Genomic DNA, 18462 nt, shown 5'->3' with positions numbered 1-18462 from the left:
CCTCGCCTGGCCCCAGCGCCCTTCCTCAGGCCTTTCCAGCAGCGGGACTGGTGTTTGGCCATGGATGCCATTATCTGATGTACCTTTAGCCAGAGTGTGTGCACTATCTTGGCAGGAGCAAAACACACAGCCTGTGTTTGTAGGAGGGCCTGCCAGAGAGAATGCTGGGAGACAGACGGTGATCCCAGTGAATGAGGGCCAGAGGTTGGCCAGCTCTGGGAAGCAGAGAAAACATTGGCCCTGACAGGCAGCAGCTGAGGTCCAGAGAAGCTGCAGCAAAGGGGCGCAGACACTGCTGGGCCCCATGGCTGAGAATGCCCCGGAGGAGAGGGGGCTGCGGATTCCCCAGGATGCTTCGGTGAGTGCTGGTGGATGGGGGCAAATCGAACCTTTCTTTCTTCCCTCAGGAACTTTCTGTCCTAACTCACCACCAGGATCACAAACAAAGTGAGAAGGAGGCAGCAGGACTCTATTTCTTGGGCATCAGAGGGCTGAGGGGAGTGGATTCGGGGGTCAGGGGTTGGTGGGGAACCCTGCCCTGAGGTACGGTCCTGCAGGGCAATGATGTTCTTGCTTGTGACTTGGGCTGTTGTAACTTTTTCCAAATGAGACTCCACCACAGAAATGTGCACACTCATACCAGGGACTCTGCGGTGTCTCCTTTGTCCATCTGGCTGTCAAGCTCAGAGTCTCCAGTGGCAGTAAACTGATGAGGCAGGATGGCAAGCAACTTTTGTGGGAACATCAGAATTTATGCTCGTACTATGGCTACAGCAGGCAGTCATAAGAACCCGGAGAGAGCTGGAAGGAATAGACGACAGCTAGAGGTCGAGAGGTTGGGGCAGGGTTTCTGCCCTCATTTTACATGGGGAATGTTTACTTGAGAAATGGCCTTGGTCTGAAATAGAGGTGTGGGTGGGATTTGAAGCAGGAGGTTAAATTGGAAGATGGAAAAGAAGCAGATCCCTACCCTCCACCCCATCCCGCCCCACCCCACCCCTCCTTTCTGTCTTTGCCTGCTGCGGGGAGGAGAAGAGAGAGAAAGAGAAGAGTGGCTGAGAACTCCACACCCCACAGGGAAGGCCACAGGCCACCTGGACAGGCCTTGAGTTGCTAGGACCTGACTTCAGGCAGGCCCAAGGAACCCACCATTCCTGGTCAGCTCAGCAGCCTCCGCAAATGACCAGCTCTGCTCTGAGAATACCCCACAGGGCCAATCCCCGATGGGAAATGACTCTAGGAGCCGTGACTGCAATGCTCACGATCTGAGTAGGATATAAAGTCAGTGGAGGCTTCTGGGACACTTGCTGCCCAGAAGGTCTGACAAATCAGCCACCGTAGCTCAGGAGGAAAGAACTGCCCGAGCCCAACATCCAGGAATGTGTGCAGAAATGCCTGCATTTCCCATTTCCTTTTCTTCAATCCTGTTACTCGAGATGCCAAGCGACAGTCTGCCGCTAACATTTATGGTTCCTTCACGAGAGGATAAAGGCTACGTATCATATGTCTACATATTTTAAAGTTATCAATCACGCTAAGAACTATTGAATAAAATTGTTTGTATCCTCTTACCTTGACGTGCCTTCCTCACAACTTGGAAGGCCAGGTGTAAATTCAGAAATTCTAGGACGGCAGCTAGAATGTAGTGGCATGAGAGAGCTGCCTTCCAGCCCAAGCCACAGCCTGTCCCCCTTCTCTGCCCACCCCCAGCTCCACATGTGACCTCATACACCCCTACGTGGTCACCCCATCCTGCCCACATTCCATCCACACCCTCCACAGACAAACGCCCCTGTAGCCTGAGGTGCCCAGTCAGGCAGTACCATCATTGCTCAGGAGGGTGGGCCTGGGACCAGGTTCACTCAGGCCCTGGGAGCGGGGCTTGCAGCCATTCACACAGGGAATTCTGGGGTCGTAGGTACCTGGAGTGGCAAGTGCCTTTGACCAAGAGAGATCCCTCAGTCCATGGGCAGGAGCATGCCAGAGGAGGACAAGAGGTGCACAGGCCTCAGGGCAGAGCTGTGTGAGATCTGCTCTGAACATTCTAGCAAAGGCCTAGGCTCTCCCCTCAGACAGGAACAAGCCCTGCGTGTTTCCCCAAGCGGGAGTCCTCAACACGTCACTGCTTCTCCGGGGCACGGGCTCCTCATCTTAAAACAAGGAACTCGGGCTCTGTGCTCCCTGAGTTTCCTTCCACTCTAGGCTTCTGACTCAGGAATTTGATCTGAAGTTAATACAAGGAGAAATTACAGTGTAGCCCAGCAGGAGCTGAGCTGGGTATCTACAAATAAACCTGCTTTTGCTTTTTTGGGTGTCACCTGTCAGAAATTCAAGAGATGTTCTGACAGTCGTACTGATTAAGATGTCAGTCAAATAGATACTTAAGTATTTGAAAAATACAGAGAGTTTGTCAAAACCTCAGGAAGAATCTAACAAATCCATCCTGGGAGCCAAGGAAAATATTTCAAAATGGAATAGAGGCTGTCCCCAACCCAGCCAAGAATTCTCTTCCTCTGAAAGTGGAGCTGTCTGTGCAGCTTCCGGAAGACACAGCCTCTTGATGTGGCTGGGGTCCCAGGCTGGCCTGCACCTGCCTGCTCAGCCCAGGGTGAGGGGGGCCAGGGGGAGCCAAGGAGCCGGGAGCACGCACTTCTCTCCTTCCTTTTATCTGTCTTCCAGTTCTGACACGTTTTTTCCCTGGGCCCCAGCACCTTCCACATTCTCAGAGGTCCTACCCGAAAAGTGGAACCCACCTGGGCTTGAGGTCACTTCCACATATTGCTCCAGACTCCAAAATGTCCAACCTTCCTTCCTCAGCAACCCCTCCACCCCAAACCCTAACCTGGGGAGCTTTTGGCCAGGTGTGTGTTCACGGAAGCAATTTCTGAGCTAACTCTTCTCAAATACCAATTGACTAATATCCCTCCTGCAGATATTTGCTTTTTAAAAACAAACAAGTAGGATGCATGTTAGCCCAAATAAGTCTCTCAGCAATTGATAGAATTTCTGATAGTTTAACAAAATTAAACCATGTACTCACCACTAATTACCAAGAGCTTTGAAGACCAGCCCCCTACTACCCCCCAGGTAAGCCTCTCTGTTCCCCAGAGATAGGCCTTCTGCCGAATTGGGGTTTTATCTTGCCCATGTATAATTTGGGATCTTTATGGTAATAGTTCAAACATTAAACAAGTTACGTAGCTCTGGTCTGCTGTTTCCATACTCTCCTGGGACTCTGGGGGCTACTCACAGGGGGCGTGCAGCTGACTATCACCTATGCTTATTTCTCTCTACTTTTGTTGAACTGGAATGTCCTTTCCAAGGACCTCCCACCTCCACCATTGCAGGCAAAGATCGTCAGATGTTCATTTCACATAAGTCGTGTTATTTGCACACAAAGCACATGTGGGCATTGTGTACACAGTGAAAATACACCCTGATCGGATGCTGAAGGTCAGCCTGCCTCTACGCCTGGCCTGTCTTGCTCTGTCTTAACCACTTCTCTCCTCCACTAAAATCTAAGCTTCTCAAACACTATCTTTGTCACTGTCATATCCCAAACTCCAAGCCTGAAGTGTGATGTGGGCTCCCAATAAGTGTTTGTTGGATTCTTGCTTGACTGATTGAAGGAACGCATCAGTGTGAGAACGGCAGCTCTGCGGGGAGAAGACCAGCATCAACAGGAATTTGTTAATGAATATATACTCTTCCTGCACTAAGAAACAGAAGAAAAATTGAATGCATTAAAAAACAGAAACCTTATTAGGCAATTTCTTTTTTTGGGGGGCCTCAATAATTTAAATGATTGAATTGATAAAATAGAAGGAATTCAGACGTGCAGATGGTTAGTACCATTCAAGGGTATCAGCTGATACCATGAAACATTGATTTATTTGATATAGCGCTGTTCCAACAATAGCAACAAGATGATGATGGTAATGATGATGATGCCAACGATGATGATGACAGTGATGATGATAATTGGACTTCCTCTGAAATCTCCCAACAGCATTTTGAATGGTTTTGTTGTGCAAAACTCCTCATCAAAATAAGATGCAGGGCCGGCCCTGTGGCTTAGCGGTTAAGTGCGTGCACTCCGCTGCTGGCAGCCCGGGTTCGGATCCCGGGTGCGCACCGACGCACTGCTTCTCTGGCCACGCTGAGGCCGCGTCCCACATACAGCAACTAGAAGGATGTGCAACTATGACATACAACTATCTACTGGGGCTTTGGGGGGAAAATAAATAAATAAATAAAATTAAAAAAAAAAAAGAAAAAGAATAAGATGCAACTTTTCTAAGGATAGTGTCTTCCAAATATTGAGCATTAGCTTTATTTCTTTTTTTGGTGAGAGAGATTAGCCCTGAGCTAACATCTGTTGCCAATCCTCCTCTTTTTGCTGAGGAAGATTGGCCCTGAGCTAACATCCATGCCCATCTCCCTCTACTTTATATGTGGGACGCCTGCCACAGCATGGCTTGATAAGCGATGCGTAGATCCACACCCAGGATCTGAACCTGCGAACCGTGGGCCGCCAAAGCAGAGCGCGTGAACTTAACCACTATGCCACCAGGCCAGCCCCAAACATTAGCTTTTTGATAGCTTTTTTCCTCTCGCATGCTGGGTATGTAAAGTCTGTTTGGCGTTAGGAGATATTAAGCCCGACGCAGAGAAGAGAAAGTTACAGGCCAGCTCCCAGCTCAGGTCTTCCCAGAGCACAGATGCTCCCAAGCCCTCTCCAGGCCAGAGTCTGTGTCTTGTCCACCATAAGCTGCTTGAGTTCAAGTTCCACCAGCCTGCAGCTGAAGTTCTCTGGGGCCAGGAGCTGTACTGGAGGGAAGCCCCGATGCTCTCTCTGCAAGAAAGAGGAGATGTGCCCTCATCTACGCTCCTATTTTCTCAGTGCCCTTGGGGTCCACCTGCCCAAACCCATCTCTTGCCAATTCGGGATCTCCTCCATCCTAGCTGCTGCTCTCACCTCTCAGGTTTCCTCCCTCTGTCTTCTCCTATGTCCTCAGCTGCTTCTGAAGGAGCCCCTCACTCTCATCTCTCCCTGCAGGGCCTCCAGGACAGCTTGTTCTCCTCTGAAAGTGACAACAGCCTGTACTTCACCTACAGTGGACGGTCCAACACCTTGGAGGTCCGAGACCTCAGCTACCAGGTAGAGGCACACCTGAGCACAAGGTGGGAGGAGTGGGCAGGGAAAGCCAAACAATTCCCCAAGTGGAAGGGAAGGGTGAACCCAACCTGAGGGCTCTCTACCCCCAAGGACAGCTCCAGGCCATGTCGGTGCCTCACATGTTGGGTGCAAACATCCTGGAGACCTCCCTTAACTACACACATTATAGCTGGAGGTTGAGAGGTGTAGAAAAGAGAATGAGACCTTTGTTAAAACAGAAAACAAATTGTGTGAACTTGTGGGAAAAAAACATTTAAAACTTTTTTTCAACTTTATATTTTGAAATAGTTTTAGACTTTGGAAAAAGTTGCAAAAATAGTACAAAATTCCCATATACCTTTTGTCCAACATCTCTTGATGTTCACATCTTGCTTACCCATAGTACATTATCAAAACTAGGAAATTAACAACGGCGTGACACTATTAACTTAATTACAGACTTTTTTCAGATTTCGTCAGTTTTTATGGTTTTCTTTTTATATTTTTATAAAATGTACTTTTCCTGGAGCTAAGAAAACATCCAGAGTACAAGGACCACTGGCCTTTCAGAGGTTCTCAGGAATTCCCTGGTCAGATTCATAGTCTCCCATTCTGCACACCTCCCCAGGGGCAGACTCCAGCTGGCCCAGATGGAACACGGTGGGACCTGGGACGGTGAACCTCAGAGGCCCACGTCTGGCTTCCCGTGGATATGAGTTAGGACAAGCTAATGAGCTGCACTATAACCTTTCTCTGCTCTACCACTTACTAGCTACGTGACCTTGAGCAAGTTATTTAACTGCTCTGAGCTTCATCTGTAAAACCGGGATTGTAATAGTATGTGTGTTATAGGTTTGCAATGGAGATTGAATGAAATAATGGATATAAAGAGATTTACACAATGCCTTGCATGCTCGATAAATTATTAGTAAATTACTGTTATTATTAAACGAAAACATCGTTTTGCTTCATGTTGTATTTTATTTCTGTTCTGCTATTGCACATGCGTTCCATATCTTATCTTCAGACTTGGAAACGGCAGCTTCGTGTTCTCAACATGGTGGGGACCACCTCCATGTTTGATAGAACCTGGGTGGGGGACCCCTCAGGCCTGTTGTGTATCAGCAAGAGGATGTCTCCCGTACGGAGCTGAACAGAAGTTGCTGAAGCCCTCTGAGCCATTCAGCTCTCTGAGGAACCTTTCAATATCTCCCCACAGGTGGACATGGCCTCCCAGGTGCCTTGGTATGAGCAGCTGGCTCAGTTCAAGATGCCTTGGACATCTCACAAGGACTCTTGTCAGCTGGGCATCCAGAACCTGAGCTTCAAAGTGAGGAGTGGGCAGATGCTGGCCATCATAGGGAGCTCAGGTACCGCCAAGGGCAAATGGTGAGGCAATGGTTTCTCTCTCTCCTGGGCTGCAGAATGGTCCCTCGGGCAAAGGGATGCTTCTTACAGAACTCTTCTCTGGCTAGTACAATAGTATAGCAGAGTGGTTGAGAGCTCAGGTTCTAGGTCAGACAGACCTGGGTTCAAATCTTAGCTCCTCCATTAATTAGCCCTCAGGGAGTAGTTGTTGTTATGCATCATGAGTGGCCTCTTGAAGCTGCAGCCAGAGCTTTGGTCCTTAGCTAACACCTGTATTGAGACAAGGCGAAAACCTTCCCAAGATCATCACGCAGCTTCAGACTCGAATGTTCTTCTCAGGGGACTCCTCCACCACAAGAAGAACTCATTCATTGTGCCCCCATAATCAAATTCCTGGCTATGGTCAGACAGCAGGTAGGCACAGCCCCACCGCAACTGCCACTTCTGAGACGGCCCCCCCGAGTCTTAGCACAACTTTCAACCATCGGCACAGATTTGGATTCTAGGAGTGCCTCATCTCGCCACAGGCCAAACTGAAATTATAGAACGCCAGAGCTGAAGGGGGCTTGGAGAACAGAGTTCATTCGCTCCATTATATCCCGCCTTTCTCTTCTCCTTACCAGTGTGGAAGTGTATTTAGAGGAGGGTTTTCAAATTATCTAGTCCTCAATATTCAAAATATCTAGTCCTCCACAGAGGAGGAGACTGAAGTCTAGAGAAGTTGAGCGTTTCACCTAAGGACATAGATTTACTACGGAGCTAGAACCAGAACTTCAGTCTCCTGCTTCTCAAATCAACGCGTTTCTCCCTTGCATAGTGTCGGAGAAAGCACTTGATAGCTTTTCATTAATCATTTCCAGAAGGACAGATTGCTCAACTTCTTGAACATCTGTTCCAATTTTTACAGTCTTCTGACAGGGAAGTTCTGTTTATTGTCTAACCAAAGATCAAAGGAGATAATGTGTGTAAATACACTCTGTAGCTGAAACATCGCCCACAAGTCAAGTCCCACCCACTTCTGGCCCTACCTCTGCAATTCTGATCTCAACAGGAAAAAAGTAGGTACTTCACAGGTCAATTTTATTTTTGTTTGTAACTCCTGATGGCTTTTCTTGTTATATCTGCTTTCTCTTCATGAATTGAGAATCTAGGGGACACGTGGGCCCTTACCAGTTGCTTCTACAAAGCCTTAGTGTCATCGTGGTTAATCCTCACGACATACAACCCCGTAGCTGTTAGCATCCCTGGCTTGTGACTGAGGAAGGTGAAGTTCAGAGAGGTTAAGCAGGAATCACGCAGAGCAGTCTCCAGGTCATTCGACCTTTTGACTCTAGGTTCGGTGTTGTTTAGCCTCAGGTTTACTTGGCTGAAATTATTGAAAGGTTTATCAATAATACTTCCTGTGACTTTTATACCATGCACCAAAAAGAAAAAAGAAAAAAAGAAGGTTGGTCATAGTTTTTAAAAAATAAACTAAAACAGGGCCGGCCCGGTGGCGCAAGCGGTTAAGTGCGCGCGCTCCGCTGCGGCGGCCCAGGGTTCGCTGGTTCGGATCCCGGGCGCGCACCGACGCACTGCTTGGTAAGCCATGCTGTGGCGGCGTCCCATATAAAGTGGAGGAAGATAGGCACCGATGTTAGCCCAGGGCCGTCTTCCTCAGCAAAAAAAGAGGAGGATTGGCGGATGTTAGCTCAGGGCTGATCTCCTCACAAAAAAAAAAAAAAAAAAAAAAAAAAAAAAAAAAAAAATAAACTAAAACAGCCCCAGGGATTTTAGCTTCTTCTATAGAATCAGCAAGGCCAAAGGTGTTTCCAGTGAATGAATTTACTGATTTGGAGATTCTTGCCAGTTTGTAAGGGTCTTGAATGCCTGTGGGTGTTTTCTCCTGGCTCATGGAGAATCTCCCCAATCATACCAGCAGCTTCCATTGGAAAGGCCACCCACACTTCTCATACAGTTTTCTTTAGGAAATGTGGCCTTCCCCTTCCCTGACTGGGAATCCCACGGTCCCTGTGAATGTTGGCAAAGTCCCCTGCGCTCCCAGAGCCTGGCTCCATGTTGGAGGCTGAGCAGGGAGCAGGGCCGGAGCCCTCCCCTCTGGTTTCTCTCCTGGCTATTTTGCTCCACCTAAGTTCTCAGGGACCTTGAATGAGGTGCTCCCAGGAGGCAGCGTGCAGGTCCCTGTCCACCCTGAGAGCCTCTGGTTGGCAAGCAGAAGGATCACCGGAGAGACTTCTTGATTTTTGTTTTTTGCACTGGGGGTGTGGGGCTGCCTGAAACAGGCACGTGCCTGTGTGCAAGGAGATGTTACATTTGTGTATTGGCACTTTCCTTGTTTGAAAACGACTTGGAAATTTTGCTCTCCAAAAGGGATTTACAGTAAGGAAACTAAAACCCCTCTAGGGCAATTGGACAGAGCTCCTTTGCAAGAAGGTGTTCTCAGAGCCTCCGCAGCTTAAATGGTTATCAAAGAAAGAGTCTCAGTGAATGCTTTTGGAAACCTGATCCTATCCTACGCTTACTTCCCCAAATCGATAGCAATCGCTATGTCATTCAGGAGTGGATAGTGTTAATTTGTGTGCAATGGACCATTTTCTTTTAGAGAGAGTAAAAAGTACCACTGATAAAAATAAGAGAGTATAGAGGGTGTAGAGAAATTCAGAACATGTGTACACTGGGCTGTAGTTTTAAAATCATTTCCACATCTATTACTTCTCTATTTTTTTCTCCCTTATTTCTGAAAATAGTTTTTAGTTTTGCATTTTTAAAAGACACCCTATTAATTCTCCAAATTAGTCCTCCCACAAAGCCAGCTTCTGAGCCAAACGACGACGTTGAATGATGAAATATTGCTGGCATGTTTGCCAGCCAAAAATAGTTAAGCTTCACGGTGCAATTAACGCCAGCCTTGCTTGGGGAGGGGCCATATGCTCCAGGCACAGGCAGGCCATTGGCAGCCAGGACGCCAGCCTTCTCCCGTCATGCAGCCACCGGCTGACTCCAGCATCAATGTGTCTCCAACCCGCCAAAGGTGCTCAAGTTGGCTGTAGGCGAAAGGCCTGGAGCTCTAGGTGCTGGGGCTGCCCCATCCAGGTCTGAGAGCTGTGCCACCTTCCCTAGGGGCTGGTCACTTCCGCAAGGACAGAGCAGTCCAGGGTAGCTGGAGAGTGTGTGGGCAGCAGTGGCTTCCAGGCTGGTTCCCACAGAAGCTCTGCTCTTAGGGATGTCTCTGGTGGCTTCACAGGCTGTGGGAGAGCCTCTTTGCTGGACGTGATCACCGGGCGAGGCGATGGTGGCAAGATTAAGTCAGGCCAAATCCAGATCAACGGGCAGCCCAGCACGCCTCAGCTGGTGAGGAAGTGTGTGGCCCACGTGCGCCTGCACGACCAGCTGCTCCCCCACCTAACCGTCCGCGAGACCCTGGCTTTTGTTGCCCAGCTGCGCCTGCCCAGAACCTTCTCCCAGGCCCAGCGTGACAAAAGGGTAACTACCTGACCCTGGTGACCCCAAGAAGCCATGACATCCTTCCCCTCCTTCCCCTCCCTCCCTGCCTTGGTGCCCAGCCACAGGTGGAGTTTGAGCAACCCAGCTCACCAGCTGTGCATCCAAAAAAGCCCACCACGTGCTCAGCCCTGCCCTTCAGCCCACCTTTAAAACCCTGCGGCCCTCTGTAAGCCATCTCAGCCCCGGCCTGTCCCTTCACAGCATGGGAAAAAATGTGTGATGAGTTTTGTTTACTTGTTTTCTGGTCCCCCATGTGGGCAGGGAGCCCAGCTGTCTTGTCCCCAGGACATGACTGCGTTCCCAACACAGAGTGCCATGCTTGGCACATGGGAACTGCTCAGGATGCGAAAGAATCAGGGAACAAATGTTGCATCAGAGAAATGAAGCCTCGTGCTTTAAACCCATCCAGAGCAGCAGGCGTTTTCATACTTTTGGGGCAAAATATGTCTGGCCCTGTGCGAAGCCCTGAGCTAAGCTCCTCTCCCCCTCAGGTGGACGACGTGATTGCAGAGCTGCGGCTGCGCCAGTGCGCCGACACGCGCGTGGGCAACACGTACGTGCGGGGGGTCTCGGGGGGCGAGCGGCGGAGAGTCAGCATTGGGGTGCAGCTTCTGTGGAACCCAGGTGAGGGCATGAAGGGCCTGTGTCTCCCACCTGGCTTCATACCGTCTAGCCAGAGAGCTGCCGACTTACCAGACTCCTCTCTCTCGGGAAGGAATCCTCATTCTGGATGAACCCACCTCTGGGCTTGACAGCTTCACGGCCCACAACCTGGTGAAAACCTTGTCAAGGCTGGCCAAAGGCAACAGACTGGTGCTCATCTCCCTCCACCAGCCTCGGTCAGACATCTTCAGGCTGTTTGATTTGGTCCTTCTGATGACATCTGGCACCACCATCTACTTGGGGGCGGCCCAGCACATGGTCCAGTATTTCACAGAAGTCGGACACCCCTGTCCTCGCTACAGCAACCCTGCTGACTTCTACGGTGAACCAGCCAGGCCAGCGGCCTGGTACTCAGGGCTCCCCCACATCCCAAACCCTGCTAGAGCCCGCTGAAATGATTCAGGAGAGAAACTCTCGGAGGCTTCAGGAGAGCAGGACCGAGGAAGGGGGTGGATAGAGTGGGATGCAGAACGTGCCTCAGTTTGCCAAGCATCAAATGCTAGAAATGAGGTCCTGATAAGAGCAGCTTCTGAAATAGCCACCTTTGTGTACATGATAGATAAGAAATTTATGAGAGCTCCAAAGACCAGAAGGGATAGAATCCAAGGGGGTTTGGATCAATTTCTAGAACTGTGGTCTTTGATCAGACTCTGTAAGGAAACTTAGGATATTTGAGGTCAGGAGGCCACCAGGAAATCTTAAAGCTGTGTCCTGGTGCCCCACAGAGGCAGGGAGCCCAGAGGCACGGGCCAGCCCAGGGCCTTTGGTAGTCTTCGGCAATGAATCTCTATATGAGGATTGCCCTGTCTGCACCAGAGTTGCTTTTCTGCTTGGAGTCCTGAGCCCTTAGCGTCCAGCCCACAGGGGAAGTGTGAGCCACTTCCTCCATTCCTGTGGGGAGAGTGGCCTTTCCAGTACCTGCCCTGAAAGCAGGTGCCTGGATCCTGAATGCTGAGGAATGATGTGGCTGCTGACAGGCCACACAGTTGTACCAGGACCGCGGGAAGCAGCAGCCGTGGCTTGTCCCATAGGTCACCCGGAGCCCCAGCCTTCCTCCCAGGCCAGTGTAGCAAGGCCCTCACCAATGAACATGATGACAGGGACCACCTCCTTGAGGGCAGACACTGGGCCTAAAAACGCCAAGCTCCAGAGGGTGCCCCTTTGACCCTCACAGCCCTGCCAGGCCAAGGTCATCTCCATCCTTACAGATGAGAAGACCAAGGAGCTAGAGAACTAAACCCAAAGAACGAACCACCTTGCCCAGCTGTGAGGCGCAGAGCTGGGCCTCCCAGCTGGTGTGCCCAGCCCCTGCCCTGACTCCTGGCCCTGCTGCCCATGCCCTCCTCCTGGCATCCTAAGCCACCCTCCATCCCTGCCCCCAGAGGACAGGCCACTCTCTCCCTCACCCTGTGTCCTCACACTATGAACTCACACAGAGGTCACCCTCCCTTCCTGTGCTTGGGTGACAGCCTGGCTTCTTGCCGGTGTGTTATCCTCAGGCCAGCTATCCCCAGAAAGGGCACCTGCCAACCTGGCTACCGGAAGCAATAATGCAGTAACCCAGAGAGGGATTACCAGAAGTCCATAAGAGATCTGAAAAACCTTTTCATTGTATGTTATTATTATTTTTTGGTGCAAGGCTCTTGCCTACAAGCCCTGGGCAGGTGACCCTCACCAATCGGGAGGGCAGGACCTGGAGGTGCCCAGTGAATCCGGTGTTCTGAGCTACAGCCCTGAACACTGAGGGGACACACCGTGGTTTACAAGACCCCCCACCCCCCAATATTATCCTGCCTTGAGATGTGTCATGAAAATAGGAGGAGGGAAGAGGCAGAGAGGTCAAGAGGTAACCCCCAGCCAAGGGAGGAATGGAGGGAGGGGAGCCCCCTTGGGCCCGGAGCGAGGCTGGACTTAGGAAGGCCCTGGCTGTGACAGAGCTGGTGTGCATTTCTGGCATTGCAGGGGCCCGTGAGAGGAGGGCAGTGGCTGGGGCTGCCAGGTGCTTCCCACAGGGTAACATGGAGTGGGGTGCAGATCAGCCTGGTTCTCCACCTGGTCATGCTGGCTCCCTCTCCTGGGGGCAGTGAGAACTCTACTTACAGTTGGCTGGACCTGGCACCCTCCAGCCAAAACATTCTCCCCTTTCGGGCAGGCTGCTTGGGAAGCCAAACTACGAATTTACAGTGAGAACTAGAACTTTCAGGAGCCCAGACTGCTCAGCCTCCCCCTGGCCAGCCCACCTTCTCCCTCCCCACGGGCAGGCTGAGTGCTCATGGCAAGATTCTTGGATGGCTGCAGTTGGAGCCAGTCCATAAATATGCTGTGGCCTTTGGCTCCAAAGGTCCAATGCCACTTGCTCTGTCCTGGGGATGTCCCCATAAGCCTGGGTGTTGGGACCAGGGCCAGCGCCCACAGGCCTCTGCTGTTGCCCTCTTCCTGATCCACCAGCCTTTCCCCTAAGGCAGGCTTCTGTAGATGTGGCCGTGCCTGGCAGGATGAGGGCCAGCCCTGGGCCTCTCTCTGCCTGTCTCTGCTCTGACCATCACTTCACGGTCCACTCTCAGGGGGTGGGAGCATGTCCCAGAGCCCCTGAGGGCTGACCAGTGTTGTGAGCTGGGCTTACACCGAGCTCCTCACCTGTGAGCAGATATAGGGACCCAGTTGCCCATGGCCCCACATCTTCTGCTTACAGTGGACCTGACCAGCATCGACAGGAGAAGCAGAGAGCAGGAAGTGGCCAGCAGGGAGAAGGCTTGGTCACTTGCAGCTTTGTTTCGAGAAAAAGTGCGTGACTTCGATGACTTTCTGTGGAGAGCGGAGGAGAGGGAGCCAGGGGTGGGCACTTGTGCAGAGAGGTAAGATGGGCCAGGCTTGTTCTGGGTGGAGAGCGCCCTGCAGAAGGTGGCCCCCCTCACACCCCCATGACACATTCTGCCTCCCAGCAGCCCGGCCCCCCAGAGGGACATCGACCACCTCCAAACCTCCACTAAGCTGCCCAGCTCCGTGCAGCAGTTCACCACGCTGATCCGGTAACCGTCAGCTGTTTCATCCCACCACCACCACCCCTCCCCCGCCAAAGTCTCTGTTGTATCAAATTAAACCCTTTCTATCTAAAATGAATTTGAAGGAAGAAGCAAGAAGTAGAATCCTTTGAAAAAACCAGCATCACTGAGACCAGCACCAACCAGCCCTCCGTGTGATACAGAGCATTCCTGTTACTTTTATTAACAAAATCAAAATAGCCTTACTGGCCAGATGACCATAGAAATCACCTATGATCATTATGAAAAATTCAGACAATACAGGAGAACCTCAGGTGGAAAGAGAATGTTCCCTGTCACACCAGCCCTCAGAGAAAACCAGACCCAAGTGTTTGGTGTGAGTCTTTCTAGATGTTTCCATGCATACATGGGATCATGTTCTGCATATTGTTCTGTAACCAGGTTTTTTCACTTAGTGCCTCTACCTCTCATCTGGATAGTTCTTCCTCCGCGTTCCTATCTAGCAACGATTCCTTTTCTCACCAAAACCATATTGATGGTCAGATTATTTTCAAGCTTTTGCTATCACAAGTAACGCTACAGCGAACATCCTTGTACATACATCCTTACACACCTGATTGGTTATTTCCTCAGGATAACTTCTTTAAGTAAAATTGCAAAGCAGATACACCGATGATAAAAGTAACAATCAATTATTGAGTCCTACTGTGAGACAGATGCTGTCATCAATGATCTCATTTGATTCTCATAGTAACTCTGTGAGGTGGATACTGCTATCCCCATTTTACAGATGAGAAAAATGAGGTTTACGGGGATTAAATGACATTGCCAAGATCACAGGAATGGTGTATGTTGTTCCCTTGGCTCCTCTTTCTTTTGTTTTTTAAGTCGTCAGATTTCCAATGACTTCCGAGACCTGCCAACCCTCCTCATCCACGGGGCGGAGGCCTGCCTAATGTCCCTGATCATCGGGTTCCTCTATTATGGACATGGGTCTAGCAGTCTCTCCTTCACGGACAAGGCGGCCCTCTTGTTCATGATCGGAGCTCTCATCCCTTTCAACGTGATCCTGGATGTCATTGCCAAATGTGAGTGTCGCCTGCTCTCCGCGACCCACGCCTGGAGCAGCGGAGAACACTGCATCAGCCACCTTCTGAGCTGGTCCGAGCGGCACATGTGTTCCGCTGAGCTCCTGGGGAAAATGGGTTTGCTGGATAATTTCACCATGATTGTGAAATAAAATGAAATAATTGTTGTTAAAGTTTGCACATTAATATTAGTATGCAAATGAAAGCAAATTACCAAGGAGCCTTAGGCATTCCTGTCCTAGCAGGATTTATACTTGACAGCAATGCACAAGCCACAGAATTACAAACATCTAAATTAGGATCTAAAACCCTGCCTGTTTTTCAAAAATATAAGACATTTAGGCCATAGAACTATTTTTAATTGTACTAAGACTCAAAAACAGAAACACTGTAAATTAATTTCACTTTCTCAATCTCCTTTTGTCCCCTTTTTTAGGTCACTCAGAGAGAGCAATGCTTTACTATGATCTAGAAGATGGGCTGTACACCGCTGGGCCATATTTCTTTGCCAAGGTGACTGGTCAGGGCTGAGAGCAAGTGGCTGCACCAGGTGGGGGTAGAGACGGAAAAAGCTGCTCCACGTTGTACAGAAATTACCAGGAGGCATTTTGCTGAACCGTGGGGCAGCGCATCATCTGTGGTTGCAGAGGCCAGATTTCCTAGGGGAGTTTCAGAGACTTGATATCTTTTAAACATTTACCTGAAGGCCAGGACTGTGGACTAGGAACAACATTTTTCTGGTCAGCAGAAACCTAAAAAAGAAGAGGTGGGAAACACCTAGTATACTTCACCTCTCCAGTCTCACCGCACCCCTAGGAAGCAGGTCAGGCAGGCGTTACTGTCCTCATTTTGAGGAAGCCAAAGCTCAGAGAGGTCATGCGGAGGTCTCAAGGCAACATGCCTACTAGGTCTGGGCAGGCGGGGTGGGGACATGAAACTAGGTCTTAGGAGACCGCATACCTTGCTGCCATTTTCACTGGGCCACGCTGCCTCCCTGGGGGAAACTGCCCTGAGCTGCCCCAGAGGGAGCACGTGGCATCTGCAGGGGGAAGCCAGCAGTGAAGTCACGCTCAAGGGTCCCACCTGCCCACACCCACTGGCCCTCCTGCTGCAGCCTGATCATCACGGGAGAGAAGGTTGGCGCTGTTGGGGGTTGCTATCTTTAGACCTTTAAAGAACAGTGGCAAATGAAGGGGCTGGCTCCACATCCTTCCAAGGGCTGTTGCTTGCAGATCCTAGGGGAGCTTCCAGAGCACTGCGCCTATGTCGTCATCTATGGAATGCCAATCTACTGGCTGGCCAACCTGCGCCCGTCCCTGGAGCCCTTCCTGTTGCACTTCCTGCTCGTGTGGCTGGTGGTCTTCTGCTGCAGGACCATGGCCCTGGTTGCCGCCGCCCTGCTCCCCACCTTCCACATGTCCTCTATCTTCGGCAATGCCCTCTATAACTCCTTCTACCTCACTGGCGGCTTCATGATAAGCTTAGACAACCTGTGGACAGGTGAGGCCTGCTCCTCTCCCCTAGTCAGGCTTTTTGAGGCCTTCTGTGGTTGGGTTAGCCTGCTTTTGCCTGGAGATGAGAACTCATCATTTAGGTCCAACTCAAGGCTGGCCCTTCCGGGACCAGGTGCGATGGCCAGCTGTCCCACATGCCAAGGGAATGACTCCATACACGGGTGCAGATGGCACCTTCTCTTATCTCCCAGCCAACACCCGGAGATCATCTTTGACTCTCCCTCACCCTCCCCATCACCAGTGAGCCAGATCAAGTCTGCCTCCTAAGTCTTTCTGAAATGTCCCCTTTCCTTATCCCCTAGACTAGCCCTTATCTGATCGGAGGCCACTGCAATAGACTGGTCTGTAACCCTGGTCCCTCCACATCCATCTCAACCATCACCCATACAGAGTGAGCTTTGTAAGGTACAAATTCATGTCACTGCTTTGTGCGAGCCCCCCTCCCCCAGGGCTGCTCATTCCGTGCAGCCTCCACCCAGCTCTTCTAAGCCCCCGACACAATCCATGCCCTCACATTGGGGCCTGTGCCAGTTGTTCTCCAGAGGAACCCCTTTCCCTTCCTAGCACGGCTCCTCTCTTCTGCCAGGTCTTTCCTGACCAACCTGGGCAGGGTCCATTGCTTCCTCCTCCTCCCCACACCATGCTTCCTCCACAGGGTCACGACACAGACCCCAAGATCTCTGGTTTGGGGCTGCTGTGTCTCCACAGTGTGTCAATCTGTGAAGCCCAGCACATGCAGGGACACCTCATTAATTACTCTCTGGAGTTGTTATGGATCAGTGTGCGGTGGCCACTCGCCCCCCCCATCCCAGTTCCTGTCCCAAGCTGCCACTCTGCCCTTTCACCGTTTTGTCCTCTCTGCCCCTCCCTGGTCCCTCAGAGGACTTGCTTCCCCTGAGTCAGAGCCAGAGCGGCCCTCCCTCCAGGCACACCTCACAGGGAGCATGTGGTTAGCCGGTGTGAATAATGTGACTCTCACTGTTTTCAGTGCCCATGTGGATTTCCAAGGTGTCCTTCCTCCGATGGTGTTTTGAAGGGCTGATGAACATTCAGTTTAAAGGGCAAATTTATCCCTTGGAGATCGGCAACCTTACCATCCCTATCCGGGCAGACATAGTAAGTAGCCGAGACCTTGGACTCTAAATAGATGGCATCCATCTGAACATCTTCTTAATGAGCTCGTTGATGTCTGTGTCTCCAGATCCTCAGTGCCATGGCCGTGGACTCCTACCCGCTCTACGCCATCTACTTAATCCTCATGGGCATCAGTAGTGGCTTAGTGCTCCTGTACTATGTGACCTTAAAGTTCATCAAACAGAAATCAAGTCAAGACTGGTGATTCACGCCCAGACTCCTGGACTCCTGGGTGGGGGTCTCGAGAAAACCTTTCAACTGCACCCCCTTCCTCCCTCCCAAGGAGCCCTTTCTGGGAGGACCGTGAGAACAGACTCTGAGCCACACGCGGCCCACAGTGCTACAGTGGCACAGGCCGGCCACAGGATGGCAGTAGAATAAAGACAGTCGGAAGGGATTGCTGCTCACTGGCCGGAGCTTGCAATTACTGGGAATGTGAAAACTGTACTTGGGGACGCCTACAATGTTGCTAATTTATTTCCTTTTGATATGTATTTACATAGGCAACTTGATACAGGATGGGAGCAGATTAGGTATGAAGGGAGAGCCTGGGCTGTGCAGGAATTGTTAGGATCCAGAGGGAACAATAACATAATAGCTAGCGGAATATTTGGCCTCGTCTTCCAGGGTTCCCAAACTCTGTGTTAAGCCATTCTCAATACAGAAAATGATCTAAAACATACTAGCAGGACGCCATCCCTTCTTTTTGTGTGGGGTCATGGGCTCCAAAACCCAAACTGAACACTTAAAAATTTATTGAGTATTTACTCTGCACCAGGTACAATGCAAAACACTTTATTCATGTGGATGACATCCTTCAATCCTCAAAACAACCCTATGCGGTGGGCGGTATCCCATTTGATAGATGAGGAAACTGAGGCACAAATTCAGTTTGCTAAGTAAGGTTACATGGCTACTAGGTGGTGGAGGCACGTGGGGGTCAGAAAGGCCTTTGAGGCCATTAGGAGGTAGAGGGCAGAAGGCAGGGCTTGAGCCACTGTAAGCTGGGAAGCCCAGGAAGGCTCCAGAAG

At 50.7% G+C, this 18462-nt stretch overlaps 1 protein-coding gene across 1 annotated transcript; it reads left to right on the top strand.

Moving 5' to 3' along the window:
* Positions 1 to 304: 304 nt before the first annotated feature.
* ABCG8 (ATP binding cassette subfamily G member 8) lies at positions 305 to 17636 on the top strand. Its single transcript, XM_058551330.1, has 13 exons — positions 305 to 358; positions 5060 to 5161; positions 6378 to 6528; positions 9771 to 10009; positions 10522 to 10654; positions 10746 to 11015; positions 13386 to 13548; positions 13639 to 13722; positions 14584 to 14783; positions 15220 to 15296; positions 16016 to 16283; positions 17286 to 17413; positions 17499 to 17636. The coding sequence occupies exons 1-13, from the start codon at positions 305 to 307 to the stop codon at positions 17634 to 17636; spliced, it is 2007 nt and encodes a 668-aa protein (XP_058407313.1).
* Positions 17637 to 18462: the final 826 nt, after the last annotated feature.

This window comes from Diceros bicornis, chromosome 12, assembly GCF_020826845.1.
Source record: "Diceros bicornis minor isolate mBicDic1 chromosome 12, mDicBic1.mat.cur, whole genome shotgun sequence".
Classification (NCBI taxonomy): Eukaryota; Metazoa; Chordata; class Mammalia; order Perissodactyla; family Rhinocerotidae; genus Diceros; species Diceros bicornis.
The sequence above is the reverse complement of the archived record's forward strand: the minus strand, read 5'-3'. Positions and strand labels throughout refer to the sequence as shown.

What these genes read in the sequence shown, in the direction of transcription:
- ABCG8 (XM_058551330.1), top strand. Translation starts at nt 305, where the DNA reads ATGGCTGAGAATGCCCCGGAGGAGAGGGGGCTGCGGATTCCCCAGGAT. An exon ending in TCCGAGACCTCAGCTACCAG is followed by an intron (nt 5,162 to 6,377) that starts GTAGAGGCACAC and finishes ATCTCCCCACAG; the next exon opens with GTGGACATGGCCTCCCAGGT. An exon ending in CAGTTCACCACGCTGATCCG is followed by an intron (nt 13,723 to 14,583) that starts GTAACCGTCAGC and finishes TTGTTTTTTAAG; the next exon opens with TCGTCAGATTTCCAATGACT.